We start from the raw sequence: 14,528 nt of genomic DNA, 5'->3' as shown, positions 1-14,528 counted from the left end.
GTCCAGAAATATTTGGACAGTGACAAGTTTTATTTGAGCTGTTTACAAAAACATGTTCAGAAATACAATTATATATATAATATGGGCTGAAAGTGCACACTCCCAGCTGCAATATGAGAGTTTTCACATCCAAATCGGAGAAAGGGTTTAGGAATCATAGCTCTGTAATGCATAGCCTCCTCTTTTTCAAGGGACCAAAAGTAATTGGACAAGGGACTCTAAGGGCTGCAATTAACTCTGAAGGCGTCTCCCTCGTTAACCTGTAATCAATGAAGTAGTTAAAAGGTCTGGGGTTGATTACAGGTGTGTGGTTTTGCATTTGGAAGCTGTTGCTGTGACCAGACAACATGCGGTCTAAGGAACTCTCAATTGAGGTGAAGCAGAACATCCTGAGGCTGAAAAAAAAAGAAAAAATCCATCAGAGAGATAGCAGACATGCTTGGAGTAGCAAAATCAACAGTCGGGTACATTCTGAGAAAAAAGGAATTGACTGGTGAGCTTGGGAACTCAAAAAGGCCTGGGCGTCCACGGATGACAACAGTGGTGGATGATCGCCGCATACTTTCTTTGGTGAAGAAGAACCCGTTCACAACATCAACTGAAGTCCAGAACACTCTCAGTGAAGTAGGTGTATCTGTCTCTAAGTCAACTGTAAAGAGAAGACTCCATGAAAGTAAATACAAAGGGTTCACATCTAGATGCAAACCATTCATCAATTCCAAAAATAGACAGGCCAGAGTTAAATTTGCTGAAAAACACCTCATGAAGCCAGCTCAGTTCTGGAAAAGTATTCTATGGACAGATGAGACAAAGATCAACCTGTACCAGAATGATGGGAAGAAAAAAGTTTGGAGAAGAAAGGGAACGGCACATGAGCCAAGGCACACCACATCCTCTGTAAAACATGGTGGAGGCAACGTTATGGCATGGGCATGCATGGCTTTCAATGGCACTGGGTCACTTGTGTTTATTGATGACATAACAGCAGACAAGAGTAGCCGGATGAATTCTGAAGTGTACCGGGATATACTTTCAGCCCAGATTCAGCCAAATGCCGCAAAGTTGATCGGACGGCGCTTCATAGTACAGATGGACAATGACCCCAAGCATACAGCCAAAGCTACCCAGGAGTTCATGAGTGCAAAAAAGTGGAACATTCTGCAATGGCCAAGTCAATCACCAGATCTTAACCCAATTGAGCATGCATTTCACTTGCTCAAATCCAGACTTAAGACGGAAAGACCCACAAACAAGCAAGACCTGAAGGCTGCGGCTGTAAAGGCCTGGCAAAGCATTAAGAAGGAGGAATCCCAGCGTTTGGTGATGTCCATGGGTTCCAGACTTAAGGCAGTGATTGCCTCCAAAAGGATTCGCAACAAAATATTGAAAATAAAAATATTTTGTTTGGGTTTGGTTTATTTGTCCAATTACTTTTGACCTCCTAAAATGTGGAGTGTTTGTAAAGAAATGTGTACAATTCCTACAATTTCTATCAGATATTTTTGTTCAAACCTTCAAATTAAACGTTACAATCTGCACTTTAATTCTGTTGTAGAGGTTTCATTTCAAATCCAATGTGGTGGCATGCAGAGCCCAACTCGCGAAAATTGTGTCACTGTCCAAATATTTCTGGACCTAACTGTATGTTATCTATCTATCTATCTATATATATATATACCTCTATCTATATCTATATACCGTGTTTTTCCAAAAATAAGACACAGTCTTATATTATTTTGCCCCCCAAAAAAGCGCTAGGATTTATTTTTGGAGGAGGTCTTATTCTTGGAGAAACACGGTTGGGGGTACGTTTACCCCCCAAAAAAGCAGACTCCCCCACTTCCCAGGAGACTCATACTCACCAGACCAGGACGTCTGCGTGGTTCCCAGGTCCTCCTGTGATCTCTGGTCGGTGCTGCACGCCGTCCTACCCTGCTGCTAGCTGACACACACAGAAGATCCCAGACACACACAGCAGATCACACAGACACACAGCAGATCACAGATATACACAGCAGATCACACACAGCAGATCGCAGGCACACACAGCCGATCACAGATACACACACAGCAGATCGCAGATATACACAGCAGATCACACACAGCCGATCACAGATACACACATCCAAACACAGACACACACACAGGCGATCGCAGAAAAACACACACACACACAGCCGATTGCAGACACACACACACATCACATCACATCACATCACATCCAGCACTTACGGCAGCAGAGAATGAAGCAAGTCACGTGTCCGGCCGCAGGTCCTGTTCGTCGCGCTGCACCGCACTGCCTCTCAGGATTCTCCCGGCGAGAAGAGATCGGTGTCACTGGATGAGGTGAGTGTGTATGCGATCCGATGTGTGTGCGATCCGAGGTTTGTGTGTGTGTGTGTGTGTGTGTGTGTGTGTGTGATTTGTTGTTTGCGTGTGAGCCAATGTTTGTGTGTGCGATCTGATTATGTGTGCGATCTGACTGTGTGCGATCCGATGTTTGTGTGTGAGATCTGGTGTGTGTGTGAGATCTGAGTGTGTTTGTATGTGTGCGGGTGTGCGATCACTGCAGGTCCTGCTGCTCAGTGTCGGGTGAGTGTAATTGCCGGGTGCCGCTGTGTATAATGAAGTGTTCTGCAGTATCTGTATCTTTTCTAGCTGCATGGACACTTCATTATTGATCCAGGACTAGGGCTTATATTTTAAGCCTTTCTCCGAAAATGCTGAAAATCCCTGCTAGGGCTTATTTTTGGGGGAGGTCTTATTTTTGGAAAAACACGGTATATATAATATGAAATATATTTATATTATATATATTATATATGTACACATACATACACATACATACAAACATATATATATACACACACACACACACACACACGTACAGAGAGAGATATGGATATATATTGTCAAAATGTTGAGGCAGCTTACTGACAATGTACAGTGTACACAGGAAGATGCCGATTAGTGGTAGAAACGGTGTTACGCAAAATATCTGGACTGACATGCATGTGACACCAAGTCCAAAAGTAAATTATTAATATTTATAAAGCACCATTGACTCCAAGGTGCTGTACATGAGAAATCTACTGATTAAGCACTGATAGTTTTGAAACTACAGGATATCTTCCCCTATATTGAGCTGCTTTCAGAATTAATAGCATAATATGCTGACAGATTCCCTTTAAAGAGGCTATTAATGACTTGTATTTGGTGTGTATAATATTATATTATATATGCAAAAAAAAAAAAAAACTTATACATATTTCTTATTCTTTAAAATGCATGAGTTATTAAAACCTACCTAGGCTTGTCTTTACAGAATAGTAGCTAAAAAAGGTGTTATCTAAAGACGTTGCCCGTCATTATTCCTACACCTTATCCAAGGGTCCACTATGGCTCATATAGTTTGTTAATGTACAACAGTGCCCCATACAGTTATTTAAGTATATCCCATGTGCAACTCAATAAATACAAAATGACAAGTAAAGATTATAGGTCAAAATACAGTGAAGTGGTATTCTATGGCACAGTCTCATATGCAGATATAGTTGGCACATAGATTTCATGGCTCGTGGTCCTATTGAATGCAAGTTATAATCCTTCTACAGGACAGATGACAGAGAAAACACAAAGGTCTTACTTTCCATCTGTTTGGTAGCACTTGGCAGCACATGGCACCAAATGTAATTAGCAGCTTTTGCCAAAAGGAATGTTAGTGTTCATTAATAACGAGAACAATAATATGGATGTGTGGGCTCCCTGACTACTTGGCCACTTCGATCTGCAGATCAAGGCAGCTGGGTAGCGGCATGTTTCTGTAGCATTTAAAACAAGAAACCATTTTGGGTTTCAAAGAATAGTTTGGTCCACAACAGAACAAGTGGTTAGGCAATAAGAAACACACTGTATGTAACATATATACAGTGATCATGTATGACACTTTACCCAAACAGCCATCTAGCCTGTACACTAATTACAGTAAAATCGGAGCACGAGTGGCAGGATAAAATTCAACACATCTCAACTTAAATTAAAAGTGATGTATACTATCACACAGAATGTGCCATGAAAATCAAGGAAATTAATAAAAGTTCTTGGTTTCTGAGATAAATACAACTTTGAGGACTCAATGACTAAAAAAGTAAAGCGTTAAAAAAGATTTAGTGTCCACTGGTATGGTCCCTGAATCTGTAGAAAGTTTCTGGCTACTTGGTAACTCAGAATTTTTTTTTTTTTTTTTTTTTTTAAAGAAAGATCATTTCAAGTCCAGGTTTCCATGGGCACAATGGCCTCCTTAGTTCCCACAGATGGTAAGAGGTTTTCTCCGGAAAGGAATAAGAATGGTAGCTGGACAGCAAAACCTCGAATCCTTTGCACTTCTTCCTGTGCTTTGACACGATCCAGGGTGGCCAGACCTGACTTGGCAAGGAAATCCGGGAGGTGGAAAAAGTTTTGTACCTCATCACTTGGAAGACATCGGAACACCTAGTATAATAACAGATACAAAAACATTCTCGTTATATGAAGCAGGCTTCTGTGGATTCAAAATAAGCAAAAACTTTTTGTCAGTAACTGGCTGTGGCAACAATATCAGATTAATCCTTTCTTCTAAGCACAACTTATTCTAAAGCCGTAATGAATGGGCATTGTCTTTGTAAACCAACAAGCACGACAACGTAACACATTACAAATAATTATATATCAGAAAAAAAAAATTAAGGATAGGTCTGGACATGGTCGAATTTTCTGGGCATTCATAGTACAATACATGTGAATTAGGTTTTAAACAATTCGATCACATGTACCGGACTATTTCCATACAGAGAAAAAATCATGACGAAAATTTTAAAATCCACAGCATGTTAATAATGGTGGGAGAATAAAGCTGGTTTTCACCACCATCTTCACCCTATTCATGTGAACTCTGCACTGAATTACACATATATGCATGTAACCCATGTAGGTTTGGCTCTTGCTTCATCACCAATCTGTAGCAAGAACATAAGTGAAAATACAAGTGGAGAAATCAGAGGGAAAAAATTAGCCGAAAGGTTAAAATATGAATCTTGAGGTAAAGGATTCCCAACCAAGTCATGGACATATGCATTGAGAGATTCTCTGCGTCTCCCAGGACTAGTCTGTCCCTGCACGGGACATCAAGACTAAAGGGTGCTTTACATGCTGCGACATCGCTAGCGATAGCTAGCAATGTTGTGCGCGATAGCACCCGTCCCTGTCGTTCGTGCGACATTTGGTGATCGCTGCCGTAGCGAACATTATCGCTACGGCAGCGTCACACGCACATACCTTTTCAGAGACGTCGCTGTGACCGCTAAACAATCCCTCCTTCAAGGTGCGTTCAGCGTCATAACGACGTCACATGCGGCGTCACTAAGCGGCCGGCCAATAGCAGAGGAGGGGCGGAGATGAGCGGCCGGAACATGCCGCCCATCTCCTTCCTTCCTCATTGGACGTCAAACAACCAGCGGCATGCACCACCAATGACATGATTTGGAGCAACGTGTCTGTCAACGATTTTTGATGTTTTTGCGATCGCTGACTATCGCTCCTTGGTATCACACGCTGCGATGTCGCTAACGGTGCTGGATGTGCGTCACTAACGACGTGACCCTGACGATATATCGTTAGCGATGTCGCAGCGTGTAAAGCACCCTTAAGTTTAAGTATTTGTTTTTATGCAGGTCCACGGAAGTGTTACTGCTATAGATGAAAAGAAGGCAGAATTAGGAGGATTCTGCACATTTCTTGTCCATAATAAGGCAATCAGTAAGTGGTGTAAACAGACTAGACAGTCTAGAAATGCAAAACATTTATCAAATAGAATGATTGTCTAGTATAAGCCTGCCCTAATGTTACCAAATCATACCACCATATACCTACTTTGTCAAATATGGTTGTGTTGCGCGCAGTTGTGGCCACCCAAACCTCTTTGAAAAATTTGTCACTAACGGGGTCCTGAATATTGACAGATTGGTCATTAAGGCAACCAAGGAGAAGCCTGGAAGAGAACACAGGATGATGATAAATCATGATCGTCTTATGAGAAGTTTTGGCAGAGAGATTATAGGACTTTTTAAACTTTTGTGCACTTTCTTGGTGTTAGGTGTAGCACAGGTAAGTGGAAGAAAGACAATTGTGTGTCTAACAAGGACTTTGCTTTTCCAGGCATATCTTTAGATGACAGTCAATCAATATAACTCATATTAGACATGTCTCAGTTAAATTGTGAAAGTGTCAGGGTATATGAGGTGTATAGAGTGCTCATATTATTGCCCAAGACTTGGTCTACCTGAAGCAATGCATCCGAAGTGACAGGGCAAATTTCCCAGCTTCATAAGCCTCCCCATCCATGACCGAGGGAACATTCTCTGTGTCTTGTATAATAACAGCCATCTCGCTGTCACGCTTTCCCATCATGCTGCGGTCATTAATATTAGCTGAACCTAAAAGGGTGAAGGAAAATGATGAATTGTCTTATTAGCAGAGCAGTTATCACATAAGAATACAATTCTAGGGAAAGTGTCCGTGTCTAGATCACAAGTGTGCCTGCTGATCCCAACAGGCACCATCACCTCTACAACATGGCAACGTCATAGTCCTAACATGATGACAGGACTTTGCATCAATTCAAGAGCATTAACGAGGCTTACAAAGGATTGCTAAGCACAAAACGATTTTTCACTCATAAGTTTCTCGCTGCTCAATTCATATCTACATTATTTCTTGCCAAATGTGCTTCTATTGGTGTGTTATAAGCAAATACAAAGTAGCTACTCATTTCTGTACTCAACATCGTTCTGCTCTAAACATTCCAAAACATCAGCCATCGTTCCCATCTAGTGCACAGAATTTGTACAATCTAAGTACGGGGATAGAAAGCCTATTATTAGTACAAAATATAAGGAATATTAAGATTTATCAGTTTTGGCAAACACAAAAGATGCGCGTACAGATTAGATGACTGTGGGACGAATCAGCAATGTTGGGCTAGATCATTCCGACTAGATAATCGGTATTGGGGTGCAAACTCTCTGCTGAAGAAAGATGTTGTGGTAAAGAAGGCTTGCGCATGATAAGTTTTTCTGGGAAGATGAGCTTCTGCCAGACACTTCTGGCAACAGCTTATTTCTCTCTCACATTAAGGCTATGTGCGCACGCAAATCACAAAAACGCACCTGTGGCAAAAACGCTTCGGTAAAAACGCATGCGTTTTTGCCGTATTTTTGCCTGCATTTTGCTGCGCTTTTGATCTCTGCGTTTTTCTGCATTTTTCCAATGTATTGCATGGGTGGAAAACGCAGTGAAAAACGCAGAAAAGAATTGACATGACTATTTTTTTTCCAGCTGAAAGACGCAGCTATAAAAAAAAAAAAAAATGATGTGTACGGACAGCAAAAATGAAAACTCAGACTTTGCTGGGGAAGCAAAGTCATGCAGTTTTGAGCCCAAAACCGCACCCGAAAAACGCCCCAAAAACGCAGCGAAAAACGCATGTGCGCACATAGCCTTAAGAGGCTGTGCACTACTGATAAGGGTGAGCTATCCTAAGGAGAATTAAATAATATATCAATGGTAAGGTTGCCAACCACCCAGAAATTCCAAGACAGTCCGAAAAAAATAGGAAACTTTTTTGCCCTGTCCATAAAAAAAAAAAATTTAAAAGGGGTCTGATTTTTTATTTGTAAACTGAAGAAACCTATGCAAATTATTTTGACTATTACTGTCAGCATTTTACCGTTCACAGTGAATGCAGCTGTTTTTATATAGGATTATGGGCTGAAGACATGGTGGAAAACCATAATTTTGATTACATCGATGCAATATGTCTGTAAAAAATATTGTCTGTGATTTTTTGATTAGCTATTCAGAAAAAAATAAAACAAAAAGCCAAAGTTGGTAACTCTGACTGGTGGAAGTCCAACACATCCACCTGCTGTGAACAGCTCTGGTGGGACAGCACTACTCTATTTACTACTTAGTGGTTGCTTCTAAGATCTACACCTCAGCTCCTATTTAGTCAGCTCCAGCTGCACCAAGAGCGGATACATTTGGAATTAATGGCGCTATATAGGGAAAAAAATAAATACAGCTGATCATCCCCTTTAAAAAAACGTGAACACTTGATAGATGAGCGTATATGTATATGAGGAAATCAGGCAACAATGTGTTTGACCAGTGCAAGTCTTAGCTGAAAGTGGTGCTGTGATGAAATGTGTAGGACCTTGGACTAACATCGCCATATTCTCTCTTAGGGTTCGCTTACTGTAGTGTTTAAACTGGATGGTGCAATGTGAGAAAATCGGCCCAATGTTGGTCAATAAGGCAGAGTAGATCTGTGAGTTTTTCCTCAGTATAAAATTTGTCTGACGAAAAAAAAACAAAACAAAACCAAAAAACACACCATGCAAAAATATATGTTGTCAAGAATGACGTAGCCCTCAAACTCTTGCACCACAGAGAACAAGATACAGGGGTGGAATGTCTTCAAATGACCTAGATATAGGCTCTTGTGTTAATTAAATGATGAAACACTTGTAGGTGGACAGCAGAAGAATTGTACCCAGCTCATTACCACACTGCAGCATGGAGGGGAAACATATGGCATAAAAGTGTGCAGTCTGAAGGGCACCCTGTACCAGAGAGATGGGATCTCAGAATCAGCCTCCTGGATTCTACTACCGTAGAATAACTGATTGAGTCCTTTAATGGCCCATTAGAGTGACAGTGACGTTTTAGTTCACCAGGAACCTTTCTCAAGCAGACTGCTTGAGAAAGGTTCCTGGTGAACAGAAACGTCACGGTCACACTAATGGACCATTAAAGGACACCATCTTTGAAACAGAGCGCAACCTCCATCTTTTTGCATTGTATAGCGTATTGGAATGGTTACCTGAGAGGTTTGGCACTCACAGCAATAATGTGGAAGCTAAAGTGCTGCTCTAATCTATTTTGATATAGAGGAACTGAGCTAGTATGTAAATCAGTCCCTCTGGCTGAGAAAGTAACACCAGGCAGACATATGCTCAGTTCTAGCAAAGGCTGGATCACATGCCAATTTAATTTGGGTTTTAGTGACCACATTATGAATTTCAATCATGTATTTCTTAAATGTGATCTGTTAAGGTTTAGAATAGAAGATAATATTATAAAGCCTGCAAACATTTAGGAATTCTAGGAGTAGCAGGTTTGAGGGGGTGGATCATCAGATGGAGAAGTTAATATCTTACAAAGGCAGAACAGGCCATGGCACATTATATTGGTTTTCTTACACAAATGGTCAATAAACGGTTTTAGTATGTGGGAAATCTGAAAGGTGAAAGATATATGTCAGTGTCGGAGCTGGGTGACTGGCCATCTTGACTGCAGCTCTGATTAATGACCATTCACAAACCAGTCTAGTGCCAATCTTGTATATTGTTAGAACAAAGTTTATTTTGCATAAGGGCATATTCTCTGCTTGAAGCAAAATACAAACCTCCCCCCAAAAACCACAAAAAGAGCTTTTCTGTCCATGATTAGTGCTTGGAGAACTGAAGAAGCATAAAAACCACTTGAAACCAAATGGATGAGCTGAGTTTTCTTTTTGCCCGTTCTTAATTTGTGCTCAGATTTTAGTGTCCACAGATACATATGAAGAACCCGACTGGTTATTAAACTACTTCCACGGCCATTAAAAAGCCTTTGGCAATTTAATTTTACAACCTGTATACTTCTATCCTTCTCTCACCTTCTAATCACATATCCTACAGAAATTAGAGACATTTTCTGATTGTGTCACCTCAGGAAGCAGCGGTTGTTATGGTGGATAATGAATTTTTACAGTTCGTTCTCCTGTGATCATTGATTTTGCCAGTGACTCATTTAATGGCGGTCATTAGAAGGCGGCTGTAGGTTCAGAGATTTGCGAGCTTTATTAGCAATATTGCACTCTGCCCAATCCAATGGGAGAAGGAGTTCTGTGCAGCTGATGATATGAAGTAATAAAGTAACAGCTTGTGGATGCAATATGCATCTGTTTTCCATAATCCCTCGTGTGAGCTATAGTTATAGGGTAGATCTTGCACAAAAGGCAGACATATGCTCAGTTCTAGCAAAGGCTGGATCACATGCTAATTAAATTTGGATTTTAGTAACTACATTATGGATTTCAATCATGTATTTTTTATGTGATCAATTCATGTTTAGACCAGAAAAATGACACTCTTATACATCAGGAAATAATTTAGGAATTAAAAAAGGTATAGCCCAAGGGGAAGTGTTTCACTTTTGGAGAGTGAAATTATGTCATAAGTAGACCTATAGGCCCCACAATGCTCCTCTGGAAATGTAAGTATGCAATAGCTTCTTCAGAGTGGAAGAGGACTTGATCTCTGGTACTCTTAGGGTACAGTCTCACTAATCGACGTACCAGCGATTCCGACCACTATATGACCTGGTCAGGATCGCTGGTGCGTTGCTACATGATCGCTGGTGAGCTGTCAATCAGGCAGATCTCACCAGCGACCAGCCACCAGCAACTCTAGGCTTGGTAACCAGGGTAAATATCGGATAACTAAGCAAAGCGCTTTGCTTGGTTAACGATATTTACCCTGGTTACCAGTGTACACCGTTTAGCGCTGGCTCCCTGCACACGTAGCCAGGGTACACATCGGGTTACTAAGCAAACTGCTTTGCTTAGCTACCCGATATTTACCTTAGCTACGTGTGCAGGGAGCCAGCGCTAAGCAGTGTACGCTGGTAACCAGGGTAAATATCGGGTAACCAATTAAAGCGCTTTGCTTAGTTACCCGATATTTACTCTGGTTACCAGCGTACGCTGCTTACACAGAGTGGGTGCTCGTTGATCTCCCGCCGTCAAACACAACGATGTGTGCTGCACAGCGGGAGATCAACGAGCAAAACATGAACCAGAACAGTGTGTAATGATCAACAATTACACAGCAGTTAGTTGCTTAGTGTCACAGACAGCGAGATCGCTGATAAGGTCACTGGTACATCACAAAACCTGTGACTCAGCAGCGATCTCACTGTGTGAGAAGTACCCCTTACTCTGTTGAACTGTATTGTAACAATCCTAAAAGTCAATATGGATGCTTTAACGGGCCTTACCATATGATTTAGGATAAGAAGAAAAACAAAAAACTTAATTTGCAAACACGTGATTTGGGGTGTTTGCCCTTCCTCAGTGCAAAGCAGGAGGTCTGATTTGGCTACGTGATAGGCCTCGGCCTGTGAGTGGGGGAAACATTTCTCTTGAAGAGCGTCTCGGGGGCAAGTCCAGTATTTCGATACAGATGACCTATTCTTAGTATGGGTCATCAATATGAGATCAGAGGGGTTACAACACACTTCACCCCCCACGATCAGCTATGGCTAGATGTATGAAGCAGCAAATATCTAAAAACTGTTTAACAACTGCTCCTGGGTTCCCATTTATTGGGAATTTATAGAATAAACAAAATAGATTAAAAAAAACAAAAAAACAAAACCCCAACATTTTATGGTATAAAAATAGAAAGTGTTTTTAACTTTTACATCCCTAGAGGGAGCAGCTGTGAAAACCTAGTATACTGCTAGCTCATATTATAAGTGTAATACATGGGGGCAGGACCTGCTTGCATTTACATATCTGATGTCACTCCTCCTCTCCTGTTCTGGGAGTTTGCAAAGAAGGAGGGGGGGGGGGGGGTAAAGTTTAGGAACAGAGTGCTGAGCCATTTTGTTAGGGATTATATTGCAATACAAACAAGTGGACAGGATCGCGATGAATGTTATCAGGGTTGACTCTAGTTTTCCTGATAACAGAGGCGGAAACGGCATGAGAAAATACAAAATTGCAACATTATGAATTTCGCAGAGTCTCGCATCACACACCCATTCAAGTCTATGGGTGTGTGTGAAACATCAGACTGCACTGATGACATCCGAGCGCATTGCGATGAACGATCAGACAGGCATCGGCTCCTTCTCCTCATTTGTGATCAGAAAGCAAGATCGGATCGGATTATAAAGATATTCTGCTCTCACTCGCAGTAGAGTATTAGCCGAGTGTCTTGAGCGTATGGTGATCACATCAGATGCCATACGCTAGTGGAACTGAGGCCTTAAGGATGGGGTTTGCAGAGTAGCAAGCACAAACTGCAACCTACTGTCTAACATAGTTTTGTAGCAGCTGTGAGGTGTATCTGTTCCTGGGAAAGCAGGATCCTTGTAAAAGCTGTTCCAATGACAGCTTGCCACCCAGCTTCCCCAGGAATAGCTTCTTCAAACACTCTTAGTTGTAGCTGTTCCATTGGAAACTTACCACCCAGCTTTCCAAGGAACACATAACTAATAATGGCTAAAGAACCTGTTCCCTAAAAGGTCCAAGGAAAAGCAGTTTTGGGAAAGCTTGCCACCAGGCATTCCAAGGAACAGATACAACTGACACAGCTGAAAATCATAGAAACATTAAAAATAAGTCAGTCATTTGGCTGGAAGGGGGATGTAGTTTCTGCCAACCCTGGTCATCATTCTCCACTACTTACAGAGATCAGAGTGATGCAGTCATATTTCCAGCTGCAGCGCTCTGATCATAGTACTTGTGTGCAGAGACGGCGGGTTCAGCACCATCAGGGCTGCAGAGGTGACTCCATCCACTAGAAAAAGAAAGGTCCAACACCAAAATTTTCAAGAAATTGTGATTTCTCAATAAAGACAAATATGTCCCATGATGTGGAACTAATAAGCCTCCGCCTTACGCATTTCGAAACGCGTAAGGCAAGAGGCCTTATTAGGTCCACATCATGGGACATATTTGATTTTATCGTGTATGTGATTTCCCAATAAAGAAGATCAAAATATTTTTTATGGAAAATTTTGGTGCTGGACCTTTCCTTTTTTCCATTGACTTGTGGTAGCCAGCCATATCCATGCACCTGTAGGTCTGCAGAACTAACGGTGAGCTTTCTCCCCACCCGTTTCCTTTGGATTACACAGATTTCATCCAGGAACAATGCTCTCACTGCTGGATGAAGTCACCTCCGCAGCCCTTATTCAGTGACCTGTACTCACTGTACTCCGGTAATTACGGATCAGAAAGCTGCTGCTGGCAATGATGTCACTGCTCCGCTCTGACTATAATAAGTAGTGATTACAGGACGTAAATTGTAGCCAAGTGCATAGTCACAATAAAATGGCGCCTGGCTCTACCTACAGCTGTAAACTGGGAATGTCAGGGGGCAAACACCGTTCACACGCGAGGTAGCTACAGAATAGACGATGGGAGACTGCGATCATTGTCCAACCCTATACCTTGTGCCTACTGTACGTGTCGTGCTCTGACATTTACATATCAGCAAATAAAAGGGTCAGCCCCTAGTGTGTGACGTAATTAACAGTTAATAGTTTTTTTTCCCAATAATAATATAATAATAATAATAATAATAATAGTGATATATTTCCTGTCAAGGATTTCAGAATTTGAAAGGTTTTTCTTGCTATTGGTAGTCATAAAATAATTTGATAATGATACAATTAACCAGGAGGACATAGAGAACCTGTTGAAAGGCACATCCCAATATTTCCTATAGCCAACCAGAGAGTTTCAGATCAATATTAGAATAGGACGGCTACATAATTGTTAAATACATTTTTAGTTAAACTGATTCGCTCCCCACAGTCAGTGTATCAATCTAATTTGCTCTAACATGATGCTGACAAATCAGACTTTTTTTTTTCTTTAAAATTACTTTTTTGCAAAATAAAACACACCTAACTAAACGATCTTAAAAAAAAAAAAGGTGCAAATTAAAAAATAAATAAGGTGAAAATAAAAATCACTATTACAACAATGTTTGTACAGTTCCATGCTCACATTGCGTCGCAGTAATGCAATGTATACACAGTGTGCAGAATTATTAGGCAAGTTGTATTTTAGGGGATTTTTTTTTATTATTGATCAACAACTATGTTCTCAATCAACCCAAAAGACTCACATATCAAAGCTTAATATTTTTGGAAGTTAAGCTCCCTCCCTGTAGATCTCACATTTTATGAGGGACCACAGGTTCTCTATGGGGTTCAGATCAGGTGAACAAGGGGGCCATGTCATTATTTTTTCATTTTTTAGACCTTTACTGGCCAGACACACTGTGGAGTAGTTGGATGCATGTGATGGAGCATTATCCTGCAAGAAAATCATGTTTTTCTTGAACGATACCGACTTCTGCCTGTACCACTGCTTGAAGAAGTTGTCTTCCAGAAACTGGCAGTAGGACTGGGAGTTGAGCTTCACTCCATCCTCAACCTAAAAAGGTCCCACAAGTTCATCTCTTTGATGATACCACCCCATCCAAGTACCCCACCTCCACCTTACTGGCTTCTGAGTCAGAGTGAAGCACTCTGCCCTTTACTGATTCAGCCTCTGGCCCATCCATCTGGCCCATCAAGAGTCACTCTCATTTAATCAGTCCATAAAACCTTTGAAAAATCAGTCTTAAGATATTTCTTGGCCCAGTCTT

The 14,528-nt window shown here is 41.2% G+C and overlaps 1 protein-coding gene across 1 annotated transcript in view; it reads right to left on the bottom strand.

Annotated features, from left to right (window-relative positions):
- Positions 1-1,453: 1,453 nt before the first annotated feature.
- The window catches only part of PLD1 (phospholipase D1), a 364,378-nt gene continuing 351,303 nt past the window's right edge, over positions 1,454-14,528 (bottom strand). Inside the window, 3 exon segments of the mRNA XM_075340618.1 lie at positions 1,454-4,491; positions 5,908-6,025; positions 6,317-6,470. Of these exon segments, the coding sequence (XP_075196733.1) occupies positions 4,267-4,491; positions 5,908-6,025; positions 6,317-6,470 (497 nt within the window). The 3' untranslated portion in view covers positions 1,454-4,266.

The sequence above is a fragment of the Anomaloglossus baeobatrachus genome, chromosome 3 (assembly GCF_048569485.1).
Source record: "Anomaloglossus baeobatrachus isolate aAnoBae1 chromosome 3, aAnoBae1.hap1, whole genome shotgun sequence".
NCBI classification, from domain to species: domain Eukaryota; kingdom Metazoa; phylum Chordata; class Amphibia; order Anura; family Aromobatidae; genus Anomaloglossus; species Anomaloglossus baeobatrachus.
This window is presented reverse-complemented; position numbering and strand designations above follow the sequence as displayed.